Genomic DNA, 22761 nt, shown 5'->3' with positions numbered 1-22761 from the left:
TAACAGGGACGTTGCAGCTCTTGCTCAGTTTTGGTTAGTAAAAACTGGATCAAATGGATCTTTCAGCTACAAAGGTTGCAGACCTCTGGTATAGGTCGATATGATTAACATATCGCCTCAGACAGATTGATCTGGTTTGATCGTAGGAATGAAAATTAATTCATCAGATAATTGTTACACCCCAACTCCATGCTGTTCCTTGAAAAGGGAAAACTATGAGCAAATCAACAGAAAAACACTGCCAGTTTTATTTGTCAAAATGATGTCGGGTGAGAGTTTAATGACTTGACCTAACTTTTTGTGACCAGAAAAATATTTTCCACTGCTTTTCCAAACCAACTGTTCTCACTCTCTGCATCTAAATATGCAACAAGCTGCAGGTCTGAGAGTCCAACAAATGGTGCAAAGTCTGTGATTTAACCAGATTTCTTCAACTTCTTTGATCAGATTTTAGAAAAAAAAAAAACAACATTGTAGGACCTCAAAAGAAGTATATTGATATTTTCTCCTTAATATTTCTTTAACAGTTCTTATATTCTTATGAATATCTCTCTAGTTTGGTCTTTTAAATAACATCAGATTCAGGTTTTATAAACAAGCTTTCTAAAGATAAATCTGTCGTCTGAAAGTTTGATCAGTCATAATCTAATTTAATAAACTCTCGTTCTACAATCTGACCTATCAAACAGTAGGTCACTTATGATATATCATATATCATTAGAAAATACAAGATCATTTTTTTTATATGGAATGACTAATCAGTCCTGTTTGAATTATTTTTGACCTGCAGAATGCAACCTTGAACCACCACTTATGCTTCTTGATCTTTACTGAAAACACGTCTACAGTGTTGGGTTCTTTTAAATTGATAAACAGATGCATATTATGCTATTTTATTTCTTTCAGAACGAATTCTCTGTATGAAATTTTTTTAAAAAAAGAGTCATATTTGAACAGATTTATCCTAAAAACTGCAGGTTTTTCCCTTTTTTCATCGCTAATCAGAGAAATTAGGAATTTAATCCCTGAAGAACATTTCTATAGGTATCATTACATTAGAAATAAAGAGGTAAAAATATGGCAATTATATAATTTGAATATAATAATTAATAACTTGTGCAACAAATATAAATAATAAATGTAAATGAAAGAATAGAAGGCTTTGCTTGTCCTTTCCCGTGTTTATCCAGCAGATGGCAGCACTGCTCCTCACATTTCAAGGGATTTACTTTCAACTCCATACAAATGATCTCACTGCTCAAAAACTACCTTAGTTTAATCACCTTTTTCTGTGAAAAAGAATGACAGATCTAGTTTAACTCTAGTGAATCTTCAGATGAGAAGAATACAAACTCAAAGCTTTGAATTTACCAACATTTATTTTAATATTAAAGAAATACTGAGGATAAAAGGACCATTATAAATCTGAGCTGCAGTTACTTCAGGCATCATAGAGGATCAATGCTGTTTTATGTTTGTGTGGTTTGTTTAAAATCTGACCTAGTACTGAGTTATCATGGGATAGAAAACGTGTGAAAAATGGCTAAATTACTGCATTTGTTCAGTAGGCCTGAAGTCTGTGAGCATTTAGAAGACATGCTGGATAGAGATTGACTCTAAACTGATGGACGATCTCCTAATGAGGATGTAGTAGTTTTATGTCTGAAGGTGAAGCACATATATAGTGAGACACAGATGCTAAATGTAGGCTTTTTTTTATTGTTATACCCCGATATGATTAAATGTCCCTTATTTGGGGTTCATCACTCTTCCTGCCGTTCCTAAACCAGATCAAGTTCTTGTTGTTTTGGTCACCACCAAGGTCACCACTAAACAAGGCGTGACATGGAGGTAGAAAACAGTTGGGCACCCCAGTGGCAGCTCGTGACCAACCCGACAACAACTACTACTTTTATAAGTTTAACATTGAGTTACTATTTATCAAATGTAACACCTAAAAAATCTGTTATAACTTTATTTCTTAGTTTTTGTGTAGAAAACGTTGAATAATTTTTTTGAGGAAAGTTCCCTTTTGTTGTTTTGGTCGTCTATTTCCATCACACGTGCTCAATGCATGATGGGTAGCTGGCCTACCCTGTCAGAATGCTCCAGTGACAGATGGCGTTTCTAACATCGGGCAGCAGTTTTTAACTTCACACCCAAAGCATGTTTTGTTGTTTCACAAACACGGAAGTGTTTTGGTTCGATTGAGCTCTCATGAAAAATATTCAACATGGGAAATTTTATTCTAAGCACACAAGTTTAAAATGTGATTATTTTATCTACAATGTATTGTGTCTCTATTTTCTGAGGTCAGGTACACATCACATTACCTTATTTTTGTCAAACTAACAGTTTATTTTATTGATTCATTTTTTTGCTGTTTACGTCTTTTGTTCTTTTTTGGATTTGTTGATTTAATCAAAGTAGTGGGTAAAAAGCAGTCCGCTGGTTTATTAATTTAGTATTTAAGACAATTTGATGTTGTTTTCAATAAAAAATACCTTGAAGCTAAAGAAGAATATTTCCTTTCCCTTAATTTTCTTCCTTTTTATATGAGCATTTAGGCCCTAAAAGCTTGCTCATTTTAAGTTTTAGTTTTTTTGTAATCATTCGTTTATAAATGACAGCTGAACACCTGACATCAGCTGGATTGAAAATCTACACATTTTGGGTAAATTTCTACCTTGAGAACAGAGACAGAAGTATAAAATATCTTAATGTAAGTTATAAAGTACTTTTTATGCTCCGAGAAGAAAGTTGAAATGTATTGTGTGTATTATCTGAGTATATAGTACTAATATCTACATAGATGCATCATAAACAATCAAGTGATCCTAAAGGAGCAGAAATGTTCAGAGATTGAACAACATCTACGTCCCTCCAATGATTCACAACAGCTGGAAAGAGGGATGCCCATTAAAAAATATCAAATTCAAATTATGGTAAATCAGAAACAGGGAGTATTAAAGCAGGAGAAAACAATAATACGTGTACGTACTAAAGGCGCCCCAAAGTGGTGGATTGTCCTTGCTAAGGAATTCATTGTGATATAATTGACATTTTCAGCTCCGGAATATCAAAAAATGTGTGTTTTGTTCTCCTATTCTGTGCAGGTATTTACATATAAAAAGTAAAATACAGTACATGTGAATGTGAGAGTGTGTGTCCATCAGTGAATGGGATAGGCTCCAGCAACTCCAAAAGAGATTGAGGGAATAGGATTGAAAGAAATGGAAAAAGGATTGATGATTTTAGCAGGACTGAAGCCAGGATTATGACTGAAAGTCTGGAATGTAACCCCAAAATGTGACCATTTGTCCGACTTTATTTAAGATTTACTCAGTTGAGTCACATTTGCACATTCTTGTTTCACAAATCGTCGCCCCTCAACGACTACAACTGATGGAAAGGATGAGGATTCTCTGCTGTGAAATCTACAAACCAGTATGTATTTGTGTTGCCATGGAATCAAACACAATCAGGTCTGCTGGTTTTGAGCTGAAGCTCTCTAAGTTTCATTTGGTGTGTTTCAAAGAATGACCTTGAGCTAAAGAAGTCCAATCCTGGGAAGAAATCTTAAATTCGTTGTAACTACAATGACGCACTTCATCTTTTAGTAGAAATCCCTTTATGTCAATGGTTTATTGGGCACATTCATGATCAGTTCATCAAATTCTGATAAGTTTGTCTCAAAAGACCTTTTCTTCCTCCTTAAGTGAAATCAAGAACAAAGTGTCCTGTGAGGTTCACCACTTAAAGAGAAGGGAAAGCAGCATCAGGTGCTTGAGGCCTGCTGGCTCCACCATAAAAACTGTTCATTTTCAGTTCTCCACTCTCTCACGAGGGATCCCGTTTCTGCAGCCTCAACATCAGTAGCTGTCATCTCTCAGCTGCTGCTGACGTGACTGTCACATGATCACATTCCCACCGCTGCACACTTTCCTTTGTGTTTTATGACACATCGATTCTTCCACACTTAATTAAACGCATCACAAGTTTGCTTCAGTTTGCACAACTTCTTCTCTTCTATTAATACATTTGATCAGTTTTAGAGTGTGCTCAGATTTAAATAGCTAAAAGTAAAAAACAACAACAAATGCGTTGCAAAACAGCCTTTTCAGAAGTTTTATTAAAAACAGAAACAAAATGTGTTAGTAATTATCCAAAGGATCTGTTAGTTGCACAAATGTTGACACACTTTTAGGCCCTTTTTATTCATTTCTTACATTTGAAAGTGCTTACGTGCCTTCAGTAAGGCTTGTTACAAAAAAGAACATCAGACAAGCTTTTTACTTGTAGATTTTTACAGATTTTTTAAAACAATCTTGAATGGTTTTACATATTATTCTGAAAGCGTTAAATTAAGTGTATTCTGGTGTTGCAAGACTTTTAATCACTGATTAATTGCGTTTAAATCAGTTTTTCCTCTCCACTATTTTTCTTTTTTTTACATTTTCTGCGACACCATGTGAGCTTTTTACAGGTTGGCAGTTAGTGACAAGCTGAGTGACGTGTAAATCAGCAGCTTCGACACACTCACTGCTCTTCATGGGTCAACGATCACTTACCGCGCTGGGTTTGCCAAAGCAGCAGCGGGGACGGAGCTGACCTCACTAATCAACGGGGAAGTCACTCTGTTATTGCCACACATTTGTCAGTGTTGCTGTGGATGACAGCAGCGTGACCGCATGTCACAATACTTCCTGTGTCTTCTACGAGAACAAACGAAGCCAAGGTTCAGCACTCTTCTTTCTAACTCAAGACCAGTTTATAAGAAGCTTCTGTAATCAGTATGTTATTGGAATAAAAGGTTAAGGGTGGCGTCTGGAATTCCCAAACTTTTTAAACAAATTTGGGCTAAAACACACACAAAATAGAAGCATGAACATGTGTTTACTCACTTTGTTTTAAAGCTCCATGCTGTAAGTTGCTTAGAAAAGGGACGTAGGATGAGAAGGCATCAATAAAGGTAAATTAAAAGTCATACAATATTAAACTAAAAAGCATCAAAAACATTGGATGATAGAAACAAACAAAAAAAAAGAGAAAAGTTGGATTTCATGGTGGAACAGTATACACACTGGACTGCTACATGCTGTTCAAAAAATTGAAACCATTGAAAAAGTGTGGTGCTGCACGGATGCACAGTAGTTAGCGCTCTCACTTCACAACATGAAGGCCCTGGTTCAAATCTCAGGCGGGACCTTTCGGGAAGAGTTTGCATGTTCTCCTCATGCACATGTAGGTTTTCTCCGTCTATGGCAAGCGAAAGTTGTTAATAATCACCAAGAAAAGCCATAAAATACACAATTTTGGCCATGAAAAATGCTTCTTTTGAGGCATGTTTTAAAAGCAGCACATAAATTATGCCGTCTTGTATGGCAAGCAGTTGTCTGTAAACGAGGGTAAAAAGTGGTGTTTTATTGTGTACAATAAAGCGTCACTCTAAAACATGCGTCTTTAATGGCCAATACGCCGTTTATTACGGCGCTCTCCTCTGCAAATATTAACTCCTTTTGCTTGCCATACAGGACTGCGTAATTTACCTGCTAGTTTTAAAATTTGCATAAAAAACAGCGTTTTTCATGGCCAATATGCCATTTATTACAGCACTTTTTTTCTGCAATTATTAACCCCTTTTGCTTGCCATAAAGGACTGCGTAATTTACGTGCTACTTTTAAAATTTGCGTAAATAGCAGCGTTTTTCATAGTCAATGCGCTGTCTTTTACGGCACCTTCCTTTGCAGTTATTGACCTCTTTTGCTTGCCATACATAACAGTGTAATTTACGTGCTATTTATAAAACGTGTAAAAAGCTGCATTTTTCATGGGCAATACGTTGTTTTTTACAGCACTTTCCCTGGCGATTACTAACCCCTCCCACAGTCTAAAAACCCCTCTTCATTGGTTAATTGGTGTGAGTGTGTTGGACCCTCCAACACAGTGGTCCCCAACCACCGGGCCGCGGACCGGTACCGGGCCGCAGACCAATTGCCACCGGGCCGCGGAAGAATTTAGGGACTTTTTTTTTTTTGAGTCAGAAATCTTTTATTTTGAAAATCAACCGGATTCTCACGATTATACTGAGCGCTAAAGCAGTCCAGCGGCGCGTGAAACGAGAAAAGCTGCATGTGGAACCTTTGTTCGCTAATGGATGGGATTAGTGCAGCGACAGAAGAACAGACGGAAAACAACTGCGGTCAAGTGAGCCGCTGTTCGCTCAGCCGCGGTCAAGCCAGCCGCGCTACAAAAAAGTCATGCGCCCGTATTACACGGTTTATGGCAGAGCATGAAACTCGGTGGAAGAGCTTTCTGTTGGAGCATTAGAACGTCAGATGTGCTCGGAGTAAAATGAAAAATAGAAATAAAATTCTATTTAAAAAAAACTACGTATTCTATCAGTGCATATTTGTACTAATAATCTGTTATTTATTATGTCCTTTCTAAAAAGAAATGTTCAGAGTTTTCAATAATTAAGTTGAATAAAGTAATTTAAAAAATAAATGAGTCCATAATTCCAGGCCTTAGACAGAAAATGCTTGTTCTACTGGTCACCCTCTATCACCTCTAGAAGACTTTTGTACTTTTACTGTATATTTTTTGAAAAAATAGTAGTCAAACTTTGCATTTTTGACGAGAAATAAGTCAAAATAGCCATTTTTGAATTGGCCAAAAACGACTTTGATCCATAATTCCAGGGCTTGGACACTATATGCTTGTTGTACAGGTCACCCTCGATTACCTTACAAAGACTTATGTACTTTTACTGAACAACCCCCCCCCCCCGACCGGGCTGCGGAATAACTCCACACTGGCTGACCGGTCCACAGCCCCAAAAAGGTTGGGGGCCACTGCTCCAACAGACTGCCGACTTTTTTAGGGTGTACTTCACCTTTGCCTAACAGTAGCTGGGTCAGGCCCCCTGACCCTGAAAGTTATTCAGCAGGTTCTAAAAAATTGATGGATGGATAAAACATGTGAAATTCTGCCGTTTTTTTAAAACTGGAGCAAAGGCTTTTTCAGTGACACACAACAAGGCCAAAAGCTTAAACACATATAGATTGTAATGGTTGGTCAAAGTTATCTCAGTGTGGTCAAACTGTTTTTACTTTATAAAAGATCTATATAAGTGATCAGCAGAAGTGTGATTTAGCCTCCAGCAGAACCAGAGTGAGTAAAGGAAACCACCGACAGGAACCATTTAGAGTCAGCAAGGACAGGAAATGGACAAACATGAAAACACAGGAACATCAGTGATCAATTATCCAAAGGATCACCGGTGACAACAATACATATGTTCATGAACAAAAAGCAAAGTATGAAAAGTTACAGCTCCATTTGTGCGCAGCATAACTAAAGGCATCTTCTGAAAGGACCTTTTGTTTCTAACCCTTTTTTAAATTCAGGTTTCACTAAAGATAAAAGTTTTATCATCTATTTGGTTGACTAGTTAGGTTCAGGTTTGTTGCTCTCAAATGCTTTGAGAATTTCTCCCTCATGATAAAATCTTTTTGTGCAGATAAATATTCTTATTGCTCCTGAATGGTGAAGATTTTCCCCAGAGCAGAACTAGGGGGCAAAATCCTAAAGGCAATGTTTCTAAAGATTTATTCAAAAACAAATGTAGCTGAATCAAATCAGCTTGAAAGTAATTGTTGCTTTTAGGCATTTCAGTCTCCATTCATTTCAATGTAAAATTGTATCTCTAGTGCTCAATGTATAAATATCAATCAAATGTTTGACAAATTGGTTTGAACTTTGCACTTTTGTGTTTTGGTTTTATTAATATTAGGAAAATTATTCTAAATAAACTTAAAAATAAAAAATGTGCAATAAAAATCAAGACGAAAAAATAAACGTAACATTAAAAAAACTGCAATTCTTTGCAAGAAAAAAAACTTTAGTAAATATCTCAAAAAGACCTTACAATCAGAGAAAATGTGGTTAATTTTTTTATTTAAAAAAAACATTGACATTGAAGCCCTTTTTCTATTTGTCAGGAAAAATAAAGAAAAGATCCCATGGATAGCTAATCCGTTTCTGTTTACCGGTAAATGTGTTGTTTTATATCTGTTTCCTCTTTATTTATAACATATAAATCTTCTTAAAAGGTAAACTTTGATCTGAGTTGCTTTGTGTGGTCTTTCTACAAAGTGCAAAAAGATCATAAAATGTAATAAATGCAGCTTTTGTTTGTGATTTTAACATTAATGTCTCAAATCTCATCCATTACTGAAGAAAACATTTCAAAAATTCATCTAAAAAGATTTACAGGCAAACTAATGGAGGCAGTTTTCATGGGAAAGAAGCCATCAGAAGTGATGCAGAAGTTTCCCCGAAACTGGATTTTAACTCCATCCAAACTAATTTGGGACAGAGGTTGTGAGTCAGATTTTCTTTTTGATCAAGGAATGGACTGAAATTACCACACAAACACTCTAGGAGTCGCCTGGTTAGTGATCCAAAAACACATTCAATCACTTATGCAACAAACTTACTTTAATACTTGATAGGAAAAACGTGCATCAAGGGGTCCATAAGACTAGAAAATGGGACAAAAATTTTGTATTTTTCTATAAATAAAAGAAACTTTGTTAAATAATGTGGATTTTATAATTTTTTTTTTAGACTTTGAAGTTCATTTGCAGTTTAAAGAGACTTCATTTGATTTACTTGAGAACGTTTTAGCTGAAGAAATGAACCAGTTTTTGGATTTTGTCTTTGTTTTCCTCATTTTACAAAAAGTTTAAAGCTGATCCCTTGAAACAATGCGATGACTCATCCCCTTTACTACACTGATTTCTTACTGGTTTCATGTGTGTACGCGTGTCATGAAATCATGCAAAGCAGCAGACAAAGGATTAGTTATCCTCTTATGTCTAATGCCAGCAGTTTAAACTAATTTCTCGAGTATTTTCATGACCGCAACAAGTCGTTTTCCAAGCCAAATGCAATCAAAAAGCTCTTTAACACTCTTATATTTGAATAATTCTGGGCTGGACACTTGGATGAATCTGTCAAGATGTGATCCGTTGTGTTACCTTGGCAACCGGTAACCATGACTGCTGCTTTTTTGTCTTTGCGCTCCACTCTGCTGAGTTTAAGCTCAGCTAGTGATGCTGTTAATCACCTCTCACACAATAAACAGAAAATGGTGATTCATTTCCACTGTGGAGCCTTGTTGGTGCAGATCCTCCGTTTGAGAGAGCTCCACCTCTTCGGCTCTTTAGTTTCCACCTAGCTGACATCTAAATCTGCCCACTTAGCCTGATCCAAGCTTTGGAAAGACTTGTTTGAAAACAGCCAGGTCCAACCTCTCCCATGCCAGCTCATCCAGGTGTGGGGCACGTCTGTGTTTACACTATGCACATTAAAACTTAGTGATCCTGTCTATTTGGGAAAACACACACAGAAATAAAACCTGGTCATCCAGTTTCTTTCTTTCCTTTATGATCCATGTCAACACATCATGGTTATTTTCGGTGGGGCACGGAAAAAGCATTCTAAAAATGAAAAAGGGGAACTTGTGACTCCAGCTTTATATCCTGAGTGTGAATTGAGCGCTCAGCAACCACTAAAGTTTCAGATTTGGACTTTGACGTGATCAGTGACTTAAAAAATGACCAGAAGAGGTGGAAAATTTTATTTTCAATCCAAAACAAACCAATTTAATTCAGATTAAACTAAAGTTAGGAGTGAATTAACTCAAAAGCACATGATCAATCAAAAATGTAAAGAAAAAAAAACAGATCATAAACACACAAAACTTGGAAAAAAGTTGTAGAAAGTGAAACATTGTGTTTGTTTTAAAGGCCACAATGAATAATCAAGTTTTAATAATGTAATCTAAATGGAGGAGAATGAGCAAGGTAAAGAGTTTTAAAGTCAAGGACCCACTCTGATTAAAATATTGTTTTTAAGATGTTTTTACAGCATTTTTCTCACAATTTATGACATATATCAAGAAAATTAAGATTAAAATTGCATTTCTGAGTATTCAAATCATCGTGAATAAGGAGCAGAAAAAACAAAATTCTATGGAGAAGCTACAAGCCATAAGCTCCATGCTTCGTTACATTCTGATGCATCCACTTGCAGACAAATAGATCCATGAACGTCTCATTTTCCTGACATCCGGCTCAAAAGTGTACGCTCCGACGTTTCTCACTATTTTTGTTGCAACGGTAATATTAGGTCCGGCATATGAGGGGCTGTAAGCTAGTGGGAGAGAGTCTAAACAGATGGATAACGGGAAATAGGGGAAGGGTTACTCCCGCAATCAACTCAGAGGCAAATATTCAATTACCTATTGCTGCTCTGCAGACACTATGTCCTGTTCATATCTAGGACCAGAAAGCGGAGGCTTGGTGTGAAAACATGTATCCTGTACCAAAAATTACATCAATTCAAAAGAAAAAAAAGCAGAAACTATTTGATAGTTTAGCTTTAGGTAGGATAGGGTAGCGTTTATTTTCCATGACAGCAGGTACTACTTTTTATGTCAGAGATCTCTCTTTCTCAAAGGCTCTAGATATGATCAGGTCTAAGATGAAAATCTGGATTTCTTATTAATCCGTGTTGTTTATGTTTTTGAACACGGATGGCTGTCCACATGGAAAAAAATATTTTATTGCTTTGTTATGACAACTGTAGGAATATTGTTTTAGATGAGAAAAATCCTAAAGTTAGAAACCAGACAAACTTAGCAGGTGTTTATTTAATGTTTCAGAGGGATGTATCCTGTTACAAGAGCATGGATCATCTAAAATATTTGGCATGAAAATTACTAGTTTTATAAATGTTAAGATTATAAAGAAAGAACTGTTTTTAATAGACTTTCTTTCGTCATGAAGCTGTGAGAGGATGTTGAAATGTAGTTTTTGCTTCGTTGGCTTCATATCAGGAATCTTTTGGGTGATTAGATCATTTCTTTTTCCAGTTCTGTTTTAGCTCCTTTCCTGTTTCAGGATGACAGCAGTTACAAATGCAGCTGCTCTCTATTCATCAATCACTCGGTCAATACAAGTCCCCGAGTTCGGTTACTCATTGTCATCCAGCTAGCATGCTTTCACATGTCAGGATTGTTTTTCTGTTAAGTTTAGTTGTTTTTTTGTATCCTTGGCTTTGGTTTATGTTAAGTTTATTATAGTTTCTGTTAAGTCTTCCTCTAGTCTTTGTGTTTTCACTCTTCATCAGTCTTTTTCTATTTGACATGTCAGAAAAAGTTTGGATAAGAATAAAACACCTTTAGGCAGGAATCTTATAATAATCTCAGTGTGATTTTTGAGGCTTTGAAGCAGAAGCTAAAACCTGATTGTGCACAAACACAATGTTTGCACAAAAGCAGAATATTTTCTGCATGATTTGCACAGTAAAATAATCCTCAATTATTTATATATACATATATATGTATTTTAACATAATAGGAATAGCAGTCCGTTCAAAAAAAAAAAAAAACCCACTCTAATAATAATTATGTTTTTGGTGTTTTAACATGTTCTTGCAGCGTTTTTCTCATGATGGAGGAAATGAACAAAATATTTTAAGATTAAAACTGCTCCTGAGTTTTTTTTTTTTTTTTATTCAATCATGTTGGATCTGGAGCAGATGAGAACCTGCAGTATGAAACAGCTCAGATTTGTAACGCAGTAAGACACTATGGGTTAGTAGTCTCCCTCCAGCGCTCCATTCTGATGCATCCATTCGCAAACAGAAAGATTCATGAACTCCAGACCTCGAGGGTCGCTGCATGATTTCCAGATATCCAAGCCCCACTTGTGACTGATTACCTGATTCAGGTGTGTCCAGCCAAATAGAACATGAGCAGGGTATTTTGGAAAACGTGAGTTGGTTATCGCTGGTGCAAACAAAGGGCTGATGGGAAATAAGCAACGGCTAACTTCCACACATACAGTCCCATACACAAATATCTAATGAGCTCCTGTAACGATTGCAAAAAAAAAAAAGAGGCATAATTATCATTTAAAGACCACTGGGAATGATTATTTTACAATAGAAAAAATTAGTTGGAGTGGGACTTTAATGTATAATGGGTAGCATACATCTGTAGGCCTGATGTTACAGGTGGCTCAGAAACAGGAGTTTGAGCAACTGCTTCTACATAAGTCTGAGTAAACCTTTTCCTCTCTGCGTTTAAGGCTTCTGCTTTAAAAACGTACACACTCACACTTTATAAGTTTATAAGTCAGTATTGGGGCTGTATGCACAGAATGTGCAGCAATTGAATCCGTGCTAAAAGTTAAACCAGTTGAACTTTGACCAATTAGGCACTCAGATTTGGTAGTGATGTATGGTAACGTCCTTTTCAAAAACATGGAAGTACCAACCATTTGAAAATTGATTATGAGGATTATAATTATTATAACTGACATTATATGACAGAATAGAGCTATGAAAGAAAAAGCCTGAAGCAAGAATCACTAGATTGCTTCGTCATCTAACTTTAAACTGTAGGTACATGCACTAGCATGAGTGACAGACATCTGTGAACACCACATGGGGAAAACCCATGTTTTTGAACGTGCCACACACACCTGATATGAACGTATACTTTGAAACAAATGAGGTGCATGTATGTGTGCTTCACAAAAGACATATACCAATCAGTCTGGACACAAAGGGACGCAGCAGTTAAAAAATCCCCCGTGATGAATAAATGACAGAACATTTTACAACAATGACAGTCTCCCTTTTAGCACCATGTTACATATTTAGCACCCTGTTCTATTCAGAGAAGTTATCAAAACTCTCAAGTGGATGGACAGATTTCTATTTCTGTCTTCTCGTCAGAGGGAGGGTGAGATTGAAATCCAGCCACAGGAACAATGGAGACATTTAGGAGCAGAGGGCCGCTATCAAGATTTCACATATTTTCCCTTCTGCTGCAGATGCAAATCATCATTTCGCTGATACCATATAGGCAGGCCTGAACATGTCCTGTCCCCTCACACGCATGACCAACGCCTGACCAAACCCAGTCATGCATTTTCGCCTCCCTGTTTGTGTGACATTTAGAAACTGAAATTAGATGTGAATCATGAACCTTAAGACAAGGTAAACCGTGCCGCGTTTGAAGGTTACATCAGCAAATAAGGTGAGCTTCGGCTGAAAGTCGCAACCATCTGTGCCCTGGAGGGTAAAAACGGCAGCCTGTCTGTTTGCCGAGCTCAAACAAAGAGCCGCGGTTTGCTGTCCACGTCTCAATTAGAGTGTCAAAGTTCCCCCTCTGCTCATCCACTCTGGGTGAAAAATGAAAGGAAGAAAGGATCGAGTGGAAAGATAGGGTAGTCCATTTGCCAGCAGTGTGAAGCGGCGTTAATGCCCACACCTCTTTAGCGGCTGAGTGTTTAAACAGAGGTCGTTGTGGCGGTCGGAGAGCGTGGGATGGAAAGAGGAGACACAGAAGAGATGATAGATTGATATCAGGGGGACGAGAGCAAAGGACTGCCTTACCGAAGTGGGGGGGCGTCTTGTGAGTCACAGGTTTAGTGGCTCCAAACGCGGCAAACAAAACGGAGGATAGGCCGTAGCCATGGCAACAGGACTCAAGCTGAGACGCGTTTCAGACGAAATTATTTGGTTCCGAAAAAATGCAAGCGGAGACAAAAAAGCATTTATTTTACAAGCCTGCAGAGCAGCTTTTTTATTTACACTTTGACTCAACGCTAACCTGAGTTTCAGGTTGATCTAAGCTACAACATTTGTGAGAAAGATGGATGAGATATAAAATGAGTCTCAAATGCACAAACAATGAAAGAAAAATAGATGTGATAAACAACGAGTCAAAATAAAAGGCAGAACATGGAAAAAAAGGTGTTAGCCGTATTCAAACACCATCTGTTGCTCTCTCGGCCTCTCACTGCCCCTCCCCAAGAAGTAATTAAACACTGTGACCTAAAAAAACAAAATATTTCCAAAGGCTGCTCAAGATTGGGGCTGTGGGATAGTGGTTACCACTCACGCCACACAGCGAGAAGGCTGGTTCGAATCCTGTTTGCAGGTTTTTCTCCAGGCTTTTAAAAATATGACTTCTAAACTGTCCCTAAAGATGGTTTCACACGAACGCGATTCGCGATTCATTGCACAGCGAATTTGCCGCTCAAAACATGCATTTCTGACACCGTGGCCACATGTGGGAGGAGCTACCAGCTCTGTCTGCTCACTTAGAATGAATGGAAGACACATGTCGAGGAATAAGGTTTATTTATTGTGAAGAGTTCTACAAAAACCCCATGTCTCCACGTTTGGGTTATGATTAATATTACACACTAACGTAGATGACTGGGGACTATTGATAACGCCATCGAGTGGGAATAACGTCCGAGTTGGAAGACACTATTTTTCCACAACTCTCTAAATGTAGGATTAGGGAGAAGCCGTAGGGGTAGGGGAAAGAATTCCGATTTGGCTTTGGTGTCATACATTTATTCATTTCTCCCTGATGATCAGTTCTCAAATAGTTCCGTGAATTAAAAGAAACACCCAAGTCCAAGTCCCTAACTGGTCAAAGTTGGTTCAACTTTCAACATGCGTTCAGTGGATGTACATATAATCCATAAGCGGTCATAAAAATGTGCGTTCAAATTACAGTTTTGATCATGACAAAAGTGAAACAGATCTTTCAATGTAACAAATTACAGTAACAATTTTCATAAAATTAAAATGAACTTACCTTAAAATTTTAGTTTGATAAAAACTAATATTTTAAAGTGTAACAAATTTCAGAGCTTTTGTTAATTTATCTAACATTTCACTTTTTCCAGTGTACTTTTCATTGGAAGTGGTTGCTTGAAAGTGTGTTGTCGAGAACAATGTGAACGTAGCTTTAAACAGTCAAAAGCTACTTTCCAAACCAAGGACTTGCCACCATTTTCCACTTTAACTTGCATTATAGACCACAATGTGTTAGCATTTGGTTTATCTAATGGATTTATACTGCCTCACTAATTGATACACAAAGCCAGATGTTCACTCTCTTCAGATCCATACCACACCAGACTGTAACACCCCCACTGAAAGCTGCCTTTCTCCTAAAAATGAGTAAAACTTTAAGGCTATATTAGAAACTTCCGAATGTGTACAGGCCCCTAACTAATAATGGTGGCCGAGAAACTGTATATCCAAGAATAAGAATCTTTACCTCGACAAATCAAAAGCAAATAAGGAAATGTTTTGACATTCTTTTGCTAAAGAGACTGATGTTTGACGGTGTGTGCAGCAGACACCTGGGAGTTCTTTCCTAATCTTCCTCATTAAAACACTCAGAAATGAGAGCTAGAGTGAAGCAAACACTGCAGGTTTTTGTACCACGTCACGTCGGGTAATTACACCGACTGAAAACCATAGTGTTGCAGCAGAGACATGTGCGGCGTGGGCTGTGTGTGTAGAGACAAAGAGACTGCAAAGGTAGAAAAAGCCGCATTAATAACCTGAACTAAAATGATCATTTTAATTCATTAAAATTTGATAAAAGCAAAAAACTAAAAAAAAAATTAAGTTCGTGCCTTTTGATTACATCTTTATTTGTTTGTTTGTTTAGTTGCTAGGTGGATCCTATATTGCGTTGCAAAAGCTCTACCCACTTCAGGTTTAAATTTTGTCCTATTTTGTAACCACAAAGATTAAAGCTAAACTACTGCATTTTAAAAGTATAAAAATGTAATTTAAAAAAGTCCTGTTTCCTCTCAGGCTGGAGAGTCTCAGTTATTGTTCCTGCAGTTTCTCAACTAGACAGAAACATTTACGTATTTGACTTTAATCCTCTTGAGTCCAAACTGTGTGACCAGCCACAGTTCTGTGGAAAAACGCACCAGTGTCCATTAGTCTTCCCGCTTGGATTTACGTCTGCACTGCCAGGAAAGTTCATTATTCATTTAAGTTTGATCTGACCGTTTTCATGTCGCACATGACATTATTTTTTAACCCTTTAACACTGGAGCTCTAGCGTTTATGTTCTTTGATTTACTGTAACTTTTCAACTATTAATACGATCAATGTAATTCTAAAGATTTTGTGTTTAAGTGTCACTGAAAACACCTCAGGTGTTAAAGGGTTAACTTCCACTGGGTTTATGTTCTTTTTCAACAGTTTAATTATACTAATTAAATCTTTTGTAATAGTGAGGCAACAAAATCCACTTTATTAAAACAAAGTTCTTACAGATTCTCTTCTGGATAAAAACATAATTACCCAAAAATGTAAATAAAGGCATCAGAAAAAGGGTAATAACACTGTAGATCAAGAAAATTAAAAAAGTTAAAGTTAAATTGATGTATTTTGCTTAGAAATTGTGTATTTATCAAACCTTCTAAAACCACCTTCGTACAGAATTCCTATTATAATGAGATGAGCTCAGATTTGTGCTCATGAACTCTCCCTTCATGTCTTTCACTGGGTGTAACTCCGAGTTAAGGAGTCACCTACGTGTGAAGTGGAATTCCTGAGGCTGTGGGTTAATTAGAATCTGAGGCAGAACAAGTTTTCCCTCCTTTTATCCACTCCTCCTCCTACAAGACAAAAAATTCATTTCATGTTTTTTCCTCTTTTATTCATTTTGTGCATTTTAATGCATCTCAACGTACAAAACACAAAAACATTTGCACAGCAAACATTTAATTAAAAAAATACTTTAAATAAATAAGGCTTAAATAAACATTTCCTGCTACACAGAAGCATCTGTGGTAGTTTGGTTGTGTGACAGCGTCGTTCATTTCCTGCTGATTCCTGCCCGTGAGCCTGGCATCGATCAGTCTGTGTGTAAAATGCACGTGTGTCGGTCAGAGGCCGCCGGCGCCCGCGGCTCAGTCTGTCAGTGTCCTCTCACAGCCTCACGTGGACTCGGGCCTCCAGCCTGGAGCCCCCACATCTTGTTTCTCAAAATAACTCCACAGCTCTTCATGAAAGTTCTCAGCGTGTGGCGTTTGTCCCGGCAGAGCTTTTCGACTTCTTCTTCTTCACTTTGGTCCATTAACCTGTCTTTCTGGTCATGTCCAGGTACGTGGAGGACTTGAGGAAGCGAGGGTAGCAGTCTTTCTCCATCAGGGTGTAGATTTTAGCCTGGGCCAGGTTGAAACAGGACGGAGAGGGTCGCTGCATGTTCTCCACGGTGATTGCTTTGGTTGCATGGTCGAGATTTACCTGCAAATAAAGTAAATATTTATTAGCAAAATGACAACAAAAACAAACATGGAGGGTCTGAGTTTGACATTTGATAATCACCTCTCGCGGCGCGTCGGAGCAGATGAACTCTTCGTAAATTTTCTTTGCCTTGGCGGCCAGTTTGGAAGGTTTGGATGCTCGGTAGTCCTCACACGCTAAATAAAAGGAGATGTTTTCCTCGCTGAACTCCGATACCAGGAACGCTCTGAATAGACAGAGTCCATCTAAAAAAAGAAGCAACAAGCATTTAGAGTCTGAACTTCTAAAACTTCTGGACCACAAAAAAGAAAAACAAAATCTGACAGAAACTTACTTTGACTGGACAGGAGTTTTTCAAACGATTCCCTCCATTTGAGAGGCTCACTGACTTCATTTAACCTGCATTCATAGAAAAAAGTAACAATTATTCCACAAATCTTCTTCAACGTTATGGTGAGTTCTTAAAAAGTCAGATTGCTTGACTCTCTTACCTGAGTTTGTCAGTTTTCCTGGACTGTCCACAGCTGCTGTGGTCTGACTTCTGCAGTAAACTACCAAACAAAGCTCTCAGCTCCTTTGCCCTGGAAAAAAAATTACATTTGATATTAAAAAATAAGTTTTACAAAGTGATTGCATTCATGTTATGAAAGGAATTTAGAAAAAAAGCTTGCATGAGGCTCACCTTTCAAGGCAGGTGATGGGCAGCGACTCGAGTCCTCGACACATGACTTCTGACAAATAACTCCAAAGACAGAGGCGGAAAGACTGCAGGGTTTGTGGAGGAGCCGCCGTCTTTGTAAGGGAATGAGCTCTCTGCTCTGCCGCTCGGGAGGCCTGTTTTTATAGGCAGTGTGCTGTGACATCACGGCAGGCAGCCAATAAGGCGAGACGAGTGGGAGGATGAGGAGACTCCTCGACGCTCGCTTTCCTCCACACTTCCTCACAGCGGAGTGACTCGCCAGTTAATGGGCCGCCTCACAGCATGACCTTGTGAGTGTGTGTGTGTGCGTGTGTGTGTGTGTGTGTGTTGTCGAGCACCTAAAGGGAAACTGTGTGTTCTCACAGAAAGCTGAAAACCCCCTTGATTCAAACAGGTCCGGGGATTTTGTTAGCTTCTGTTTTGACCTCTGATTAAATTAAAAGCCAAAAAAAAAAATAAAATACCCCAAGCTGCTATTGTGAAAACAGTAATTATTTAAAAGTGTTTTTTCGTAACCGAAGTTTCATCAGCAATTTTTCTTTAAAATAAAACAATAAAAACATAACCAACATAGATTAACTTTTTTTAACCTCCTTTAGAACATATTTAATAAAAGTAAAAAAAATGCTGATTAATTAATTAATCAACTGATTAAAGCTGATTAACCATTGTAACTTTATTTTTTTATATTTTATAAAAATGACATTTTGATTAAAAATCATATCTGTGACATACAAGAATTGTTTTATCTTTTAATTTAAGATTTTAGGATAAATTAATATAACAGGAAGCATGTGAAGGGTTGGATATGGAATGGGCAAGAGAGGGCATTTGTTTTAAGAATGTAACTTTATAAGCATTTCATTGTATGCTTTTAATTTAATTTGATCTAATTCTTGATATGTTTTTATCCTCTGTCATTGTACAGCACTTTGAGTCTGTATGGGCAATTTAAGTGATTTTTAAATAAAGTTTATTATTCTTATTATGTACGAGAAACAAGCTTCAATGGCATATGTTTTTGATAAATGTGTTTCATTCTCTGCAGCTGTGACGGAGAGGTCAGTTTCAGTTCAGCTCTCACATGATCTGCTCAGCAACAGAAACAGATCAGCTTCATCATTATGGAAACGTTTCCTCCTAAAAGACAATAATAGTTTTTTTTTTTTCATTTTCTTATTTTAAAGCAAAATGTTCTGAAATTAATGTTTATTTACAGTAATGTCCCATTCATTGTTGTTTTTTATTGACATTTGTGCACTACAAATAGTAATAAGTCAAAAATTCTTACTCCATCAGCAGATTTTCCTCAATTAAGCAAATAAAAATGAAGTTTCCCATCCTGTAAGGAAAATTGTCTTAATAAGAATTCTTATTTTTAATTTTAAAAAATCTTTCTTCACTGTTTTTTTTAAATAAAATTATTTTTCAATTGAAAAACTTTATTAATAAGATTATTTCTCTTGCAGCTTGGGTCTATTTACTTTTTTAAGACATATTTTGTATCTCCAACATGAAATGTAAAGATAAATGGATTAAGAAGCTTAAATTCTTCCGTCTTTCCGCTTTTTCCTATCAAGGTCTGCAGGCATGCAGATGTTGAATCTATTTTTGGCTTCAGGGTTGCGAAACAATTACCCACTAAACCCAAGAATCTATGTTTAGACTGGACAACAAAGGGGGTCTAACGGTAAACTCTAATAGCTATACTTGAGTGACTTTTCTTTTTTTATTTTTTTCTTTTCTCACCGGAAGAGGAAGATTAGCGTGCCAGATGAGAGCTCCTACGGCGCCTGACGCAACTTCCTCTGGTTGCATGAACAATGCCGTTCCTCCGAACAGCTGCATTGTCCGACACATGTTGACGGGAGGTCACTTTCCTCGGAAAATAATGAGCCCCCCTTCCAACCGACTTGCAAAGCATACTTTAGACATAATAGCCTTCAAATGATGTAGTACTGCTGGACTTTCAGTGGAATGGCGAATGAGTAATGCACTCTCTGCAGGAGAGGGGAGAACAGTCATTATCTTTTTCGAAAAAAACCTTTATTTTCCAGCATGTACAGGATATATTATAGAAAGGCCTAAATAAGCTCCATTATTAGCAACATTTACGTGAACATACAGATCACGAGGAAATGAGCAGGTATGCATGTGGAATTATCGTAAAGGATGGAGTAATAGCTTCAACTTTGTTGACTCTAAAGGTGTGATGAGGAAAGCATTTAGTCTCAAAAAGAAAGAAACATTGACCTACTAACTAGAAAACCCTCTACAGAGTTCAACATTTTCAGGTAGTGACGACATGCAACAGTTTCAGACACAAAATCATGTGAAATGAATGAAAAAACAGAATGATTCATTGGGATTTTTCCTTCTTTCTGAACACACTCAAATATAATATCTTACTTGGAGGAAGAGCATCATTCAGTTTTGAGCCAGATTTCAGCTCAAACGGAGAAAACAAAGACGTTCATGGATCACAAGTGGAGCAGGGAGCTTGTGGCTTGTTGATTGTATAGTTTATGCATAAACGACGACCTTTTTCAACTACCTTTTTTTCTGCTCCTTATTCCCAACAATTTGAATCAAGAAATACTACGAAATGCTAATTTTATTTTAGTTTTCTTTATATATGTCCTCCATCATGAGTAAAACTGCTACAAGAACATGTAAAACACACAAAAAATGTTATTTTGCTAAAAGTTGAGATATTTCTTATACAAAAAGTGCCTCAACTCTTTAGCTGGATGCAACTATTCAGTTTAAGCCTAAAATTTTGGGTTCTGCTTTGGTTTGATGTATGATTTTTTGTATTACAATTCAACAACAAAAAACTGTATTTGCTGATAAGCAAGTAACAATCAAGAAAACTTTTCATTTGGCCCATTCTAAATCTGGTGTAATGTCATGAAAATAAAATATAAGAAATCCTTCTGGCTGCACGGTGGCGCAGTGGTTAGCGCTCTTGCCTCACAGCGAGAAGGCCCCGGTTCGAATCCCGGCTGGGACCTTTCTGTGTGGAGTTTGCATGTTCTCCCCGTGCATGCGTGGGTTTTCACCGGGGACTCCGGCTTCCTCCCACCGTCCAAAAACATGCTTCATAGGTTAATTGGTGACTCTAAATTGCCCCTAGGTGTGAATGTGTGAGTGAATGTGAGAGTGATTGAGGCCCTGCGACAGACTGGCGACCTGTCCAGGGTGTACCCCGCCTTCACCCATCAGCAGCCGGGATAGGCTCCGGCACCCCCGCGACCCCGAAAGGGAAGAAGCGGACAAGAAGATGGATGGATGGAAATCCTTCTTAAATTTAGCAAAATACGTTTTTAACTCAAACATATGGGTGTGCAGTAGGGCTGAGCGACACTGAGCATATCGTTATCTGATACCAATCCGATACAGGTCGATTTCGCCGTTATCTATAACAATATTTTTGTAAATGTTGTGGATGTGGCATGAACCTGAGAATCTCTATTGTTTTTAATTGCCGCAAATGTTTTTTTTGCACATTTTAATTACTTTTAATTACACAAAAACAGAACAAGGATTATATTTTCAATTAAATGAAACAACTGAAAAGCTGGGTTCTTTTTGCAGACACAGAAAAGTTTCAAACAAGAGATCGATATATGAATACCAATAACAACAGGAGATCAATAATATAGATATTTTGGACCGATCCGCCCAGCTCTAGTGTGCAGTAGTGATCTGTGATTCACTTTCCCCACGATTCGGTGTAACATGCGGTTTTAAATCGAGAATTGTTGCATTCCCAGATATCATATAGTGTCATGAGTGAAAGTGAAAAAATATTTTACTGTTTAAAATTATTAAAAAAAAACTTTTTGTGGAGCTGAGAGTTAAAGCGCTGGCTCTTTCAACCAATCGTCTTCCACTTTCAGCTGCATGCCTTAAAACTGGGGTAAAGTTCAGCAGCCGAAGAGTCTATTTTTTTCTCACAGCTCTGTTTTTCAGGACATGTTCTAGTGCGGATCCAACTGGATGTCTCGCTTTTCAGCATACCAGGCATGTAGTAAACACGTTTAGATGGATTATGGGCCAGTAGAAGCCGCATAAAAGAGACTGCAAGATCCTCTTAATCTGCTAAAAACAGGTCATCCTCTGTCGCATTACATCCTCGGTCATTTCTGACACCAAACACCAAAGTGAGAAGACCTTTCAGGTTTGTTTGGATGTGTTTATCACAGCTCAAATGGAAAATTCTGGTTAAGTCTGATAATGTAACGATCCATATGACACTGAACATGTTTTTTCTCAAGTTTCCTTCAGAATCAAAGCTCCTATTTGGAGAGAAAACGGTTGCATTTAAGCAATTTTCCTTCAACAACACATATAATAATATAATTTAGGTTACATCACCATCATATATAATCTAACAACCAAACCAGACCTTCACCTATTTACCTCAGTACCATCTGAAGTACTTTTCTTTGTATGTCCTAGTTATTATCCCCATTATTTCAATGTAATAGAAATTCAGAGCTGTAAAAATAGCAGGCTTATAGAGAATGAGCTGTACATTCATTAAAGACTCATCACATGAAAACTTTTATCAAAGAACTAGGACAGTTAGAAACAAAAACTCGACAGGGAAGGTTATGAAATCTCTGCCACTATGTGGATCAAAAACTGTAACCCAGATTTAGTTGATCTTTTACTATGTTTTACGCTGTTTTACTGTTTATAACTTTTATTTTTATTTTTGAATTTTATTACCTCTTGTGTTTTGATTTTATTTTACGCTATTTTTGTAAAGCACTTTTTGGGAAAAGTGCCATAGAAATAGAGGTTTTCTTTTCTTTTCTATTCTATTCTATTCTATTCTATTCTATTCTATTCTATTCTATTCTATTCTATTCTATTCTATTCTATTCTATTA

The 22761-nt window shown here is 37.3% G+C and overlaps 1 protein-coding gene across 1 annotated transcript; it reads right to left on the bottom strand.

The window, feature by feature from the left end:
* Positions 1-16619: 16619 nt before the first annotated feature.
* On the bottom strand, positions 16620-18307 carry rgs5b (regulator of G protein signaling 5b). Its single transcript, XM_024273934.2, has 5 exons — positions 17844-18307; positions 17653-17742; positions 17496-17560; positions 17243-17406; positions 16620-17161 (listed from the first exon to the last, which is right to left on the bottom strand). Exons 1-5 carry the CDS (start codon positions 17885-17887, stop codon positions 16991-16993), a joined length of 534 nt encoding a protein of 177 aa, XP_024129702.1. The 5' UTR covers positions 17888-18307; the 3' UTR covers positions 16620-16990.
* Positions 18308-22761: the final 4454 nt, after the last annotated feature.

Source organism: Oryzias melastigma, linkage group LG17 (assembly GCF_002922805.2).
Source record: "Oryzias melastigma strain HK-1 linkage group LG17, ASM292280v2, whole genome shotgun sequence".
Taxonomy (NCBI): domain Eukaryota; kingdom Metazoa; phylum Chordata; class Actinopteri; order Beloniformes; family Adrianichthyidae; genus Oryzias; species Oryzias melastigma.
Note: the sequence above shows the minus strand (reverse complement) of the source record. Positions and strands in the feature narration are given on the sequence as shown.

Bases quoted from the DNA above. Each gene is read 5' to 3' on its own strand.
- rgs5b (XM_024273934.2), bottom strand. From the start codon at position 17,887: ATGTGTCGAGGACTCGAGTCGCTGCCCATCACCTGCCTTGAAAG. The intron at 17,743-17,843 runs GTGAGCCTCATG...TTTTTTTTCCAG, and splicing joins CCCATCACCTGCCTTGAAAG to GGCAAAGGAGCTGAGAGCTT. The intron at 17,561-17,652 runs GTAAGAGAGTCA...CTATGAATGCAG, and splicing joins AGGAAAACTGACAAACTCAG to GTTAAATGAAGTCAGTGAGC.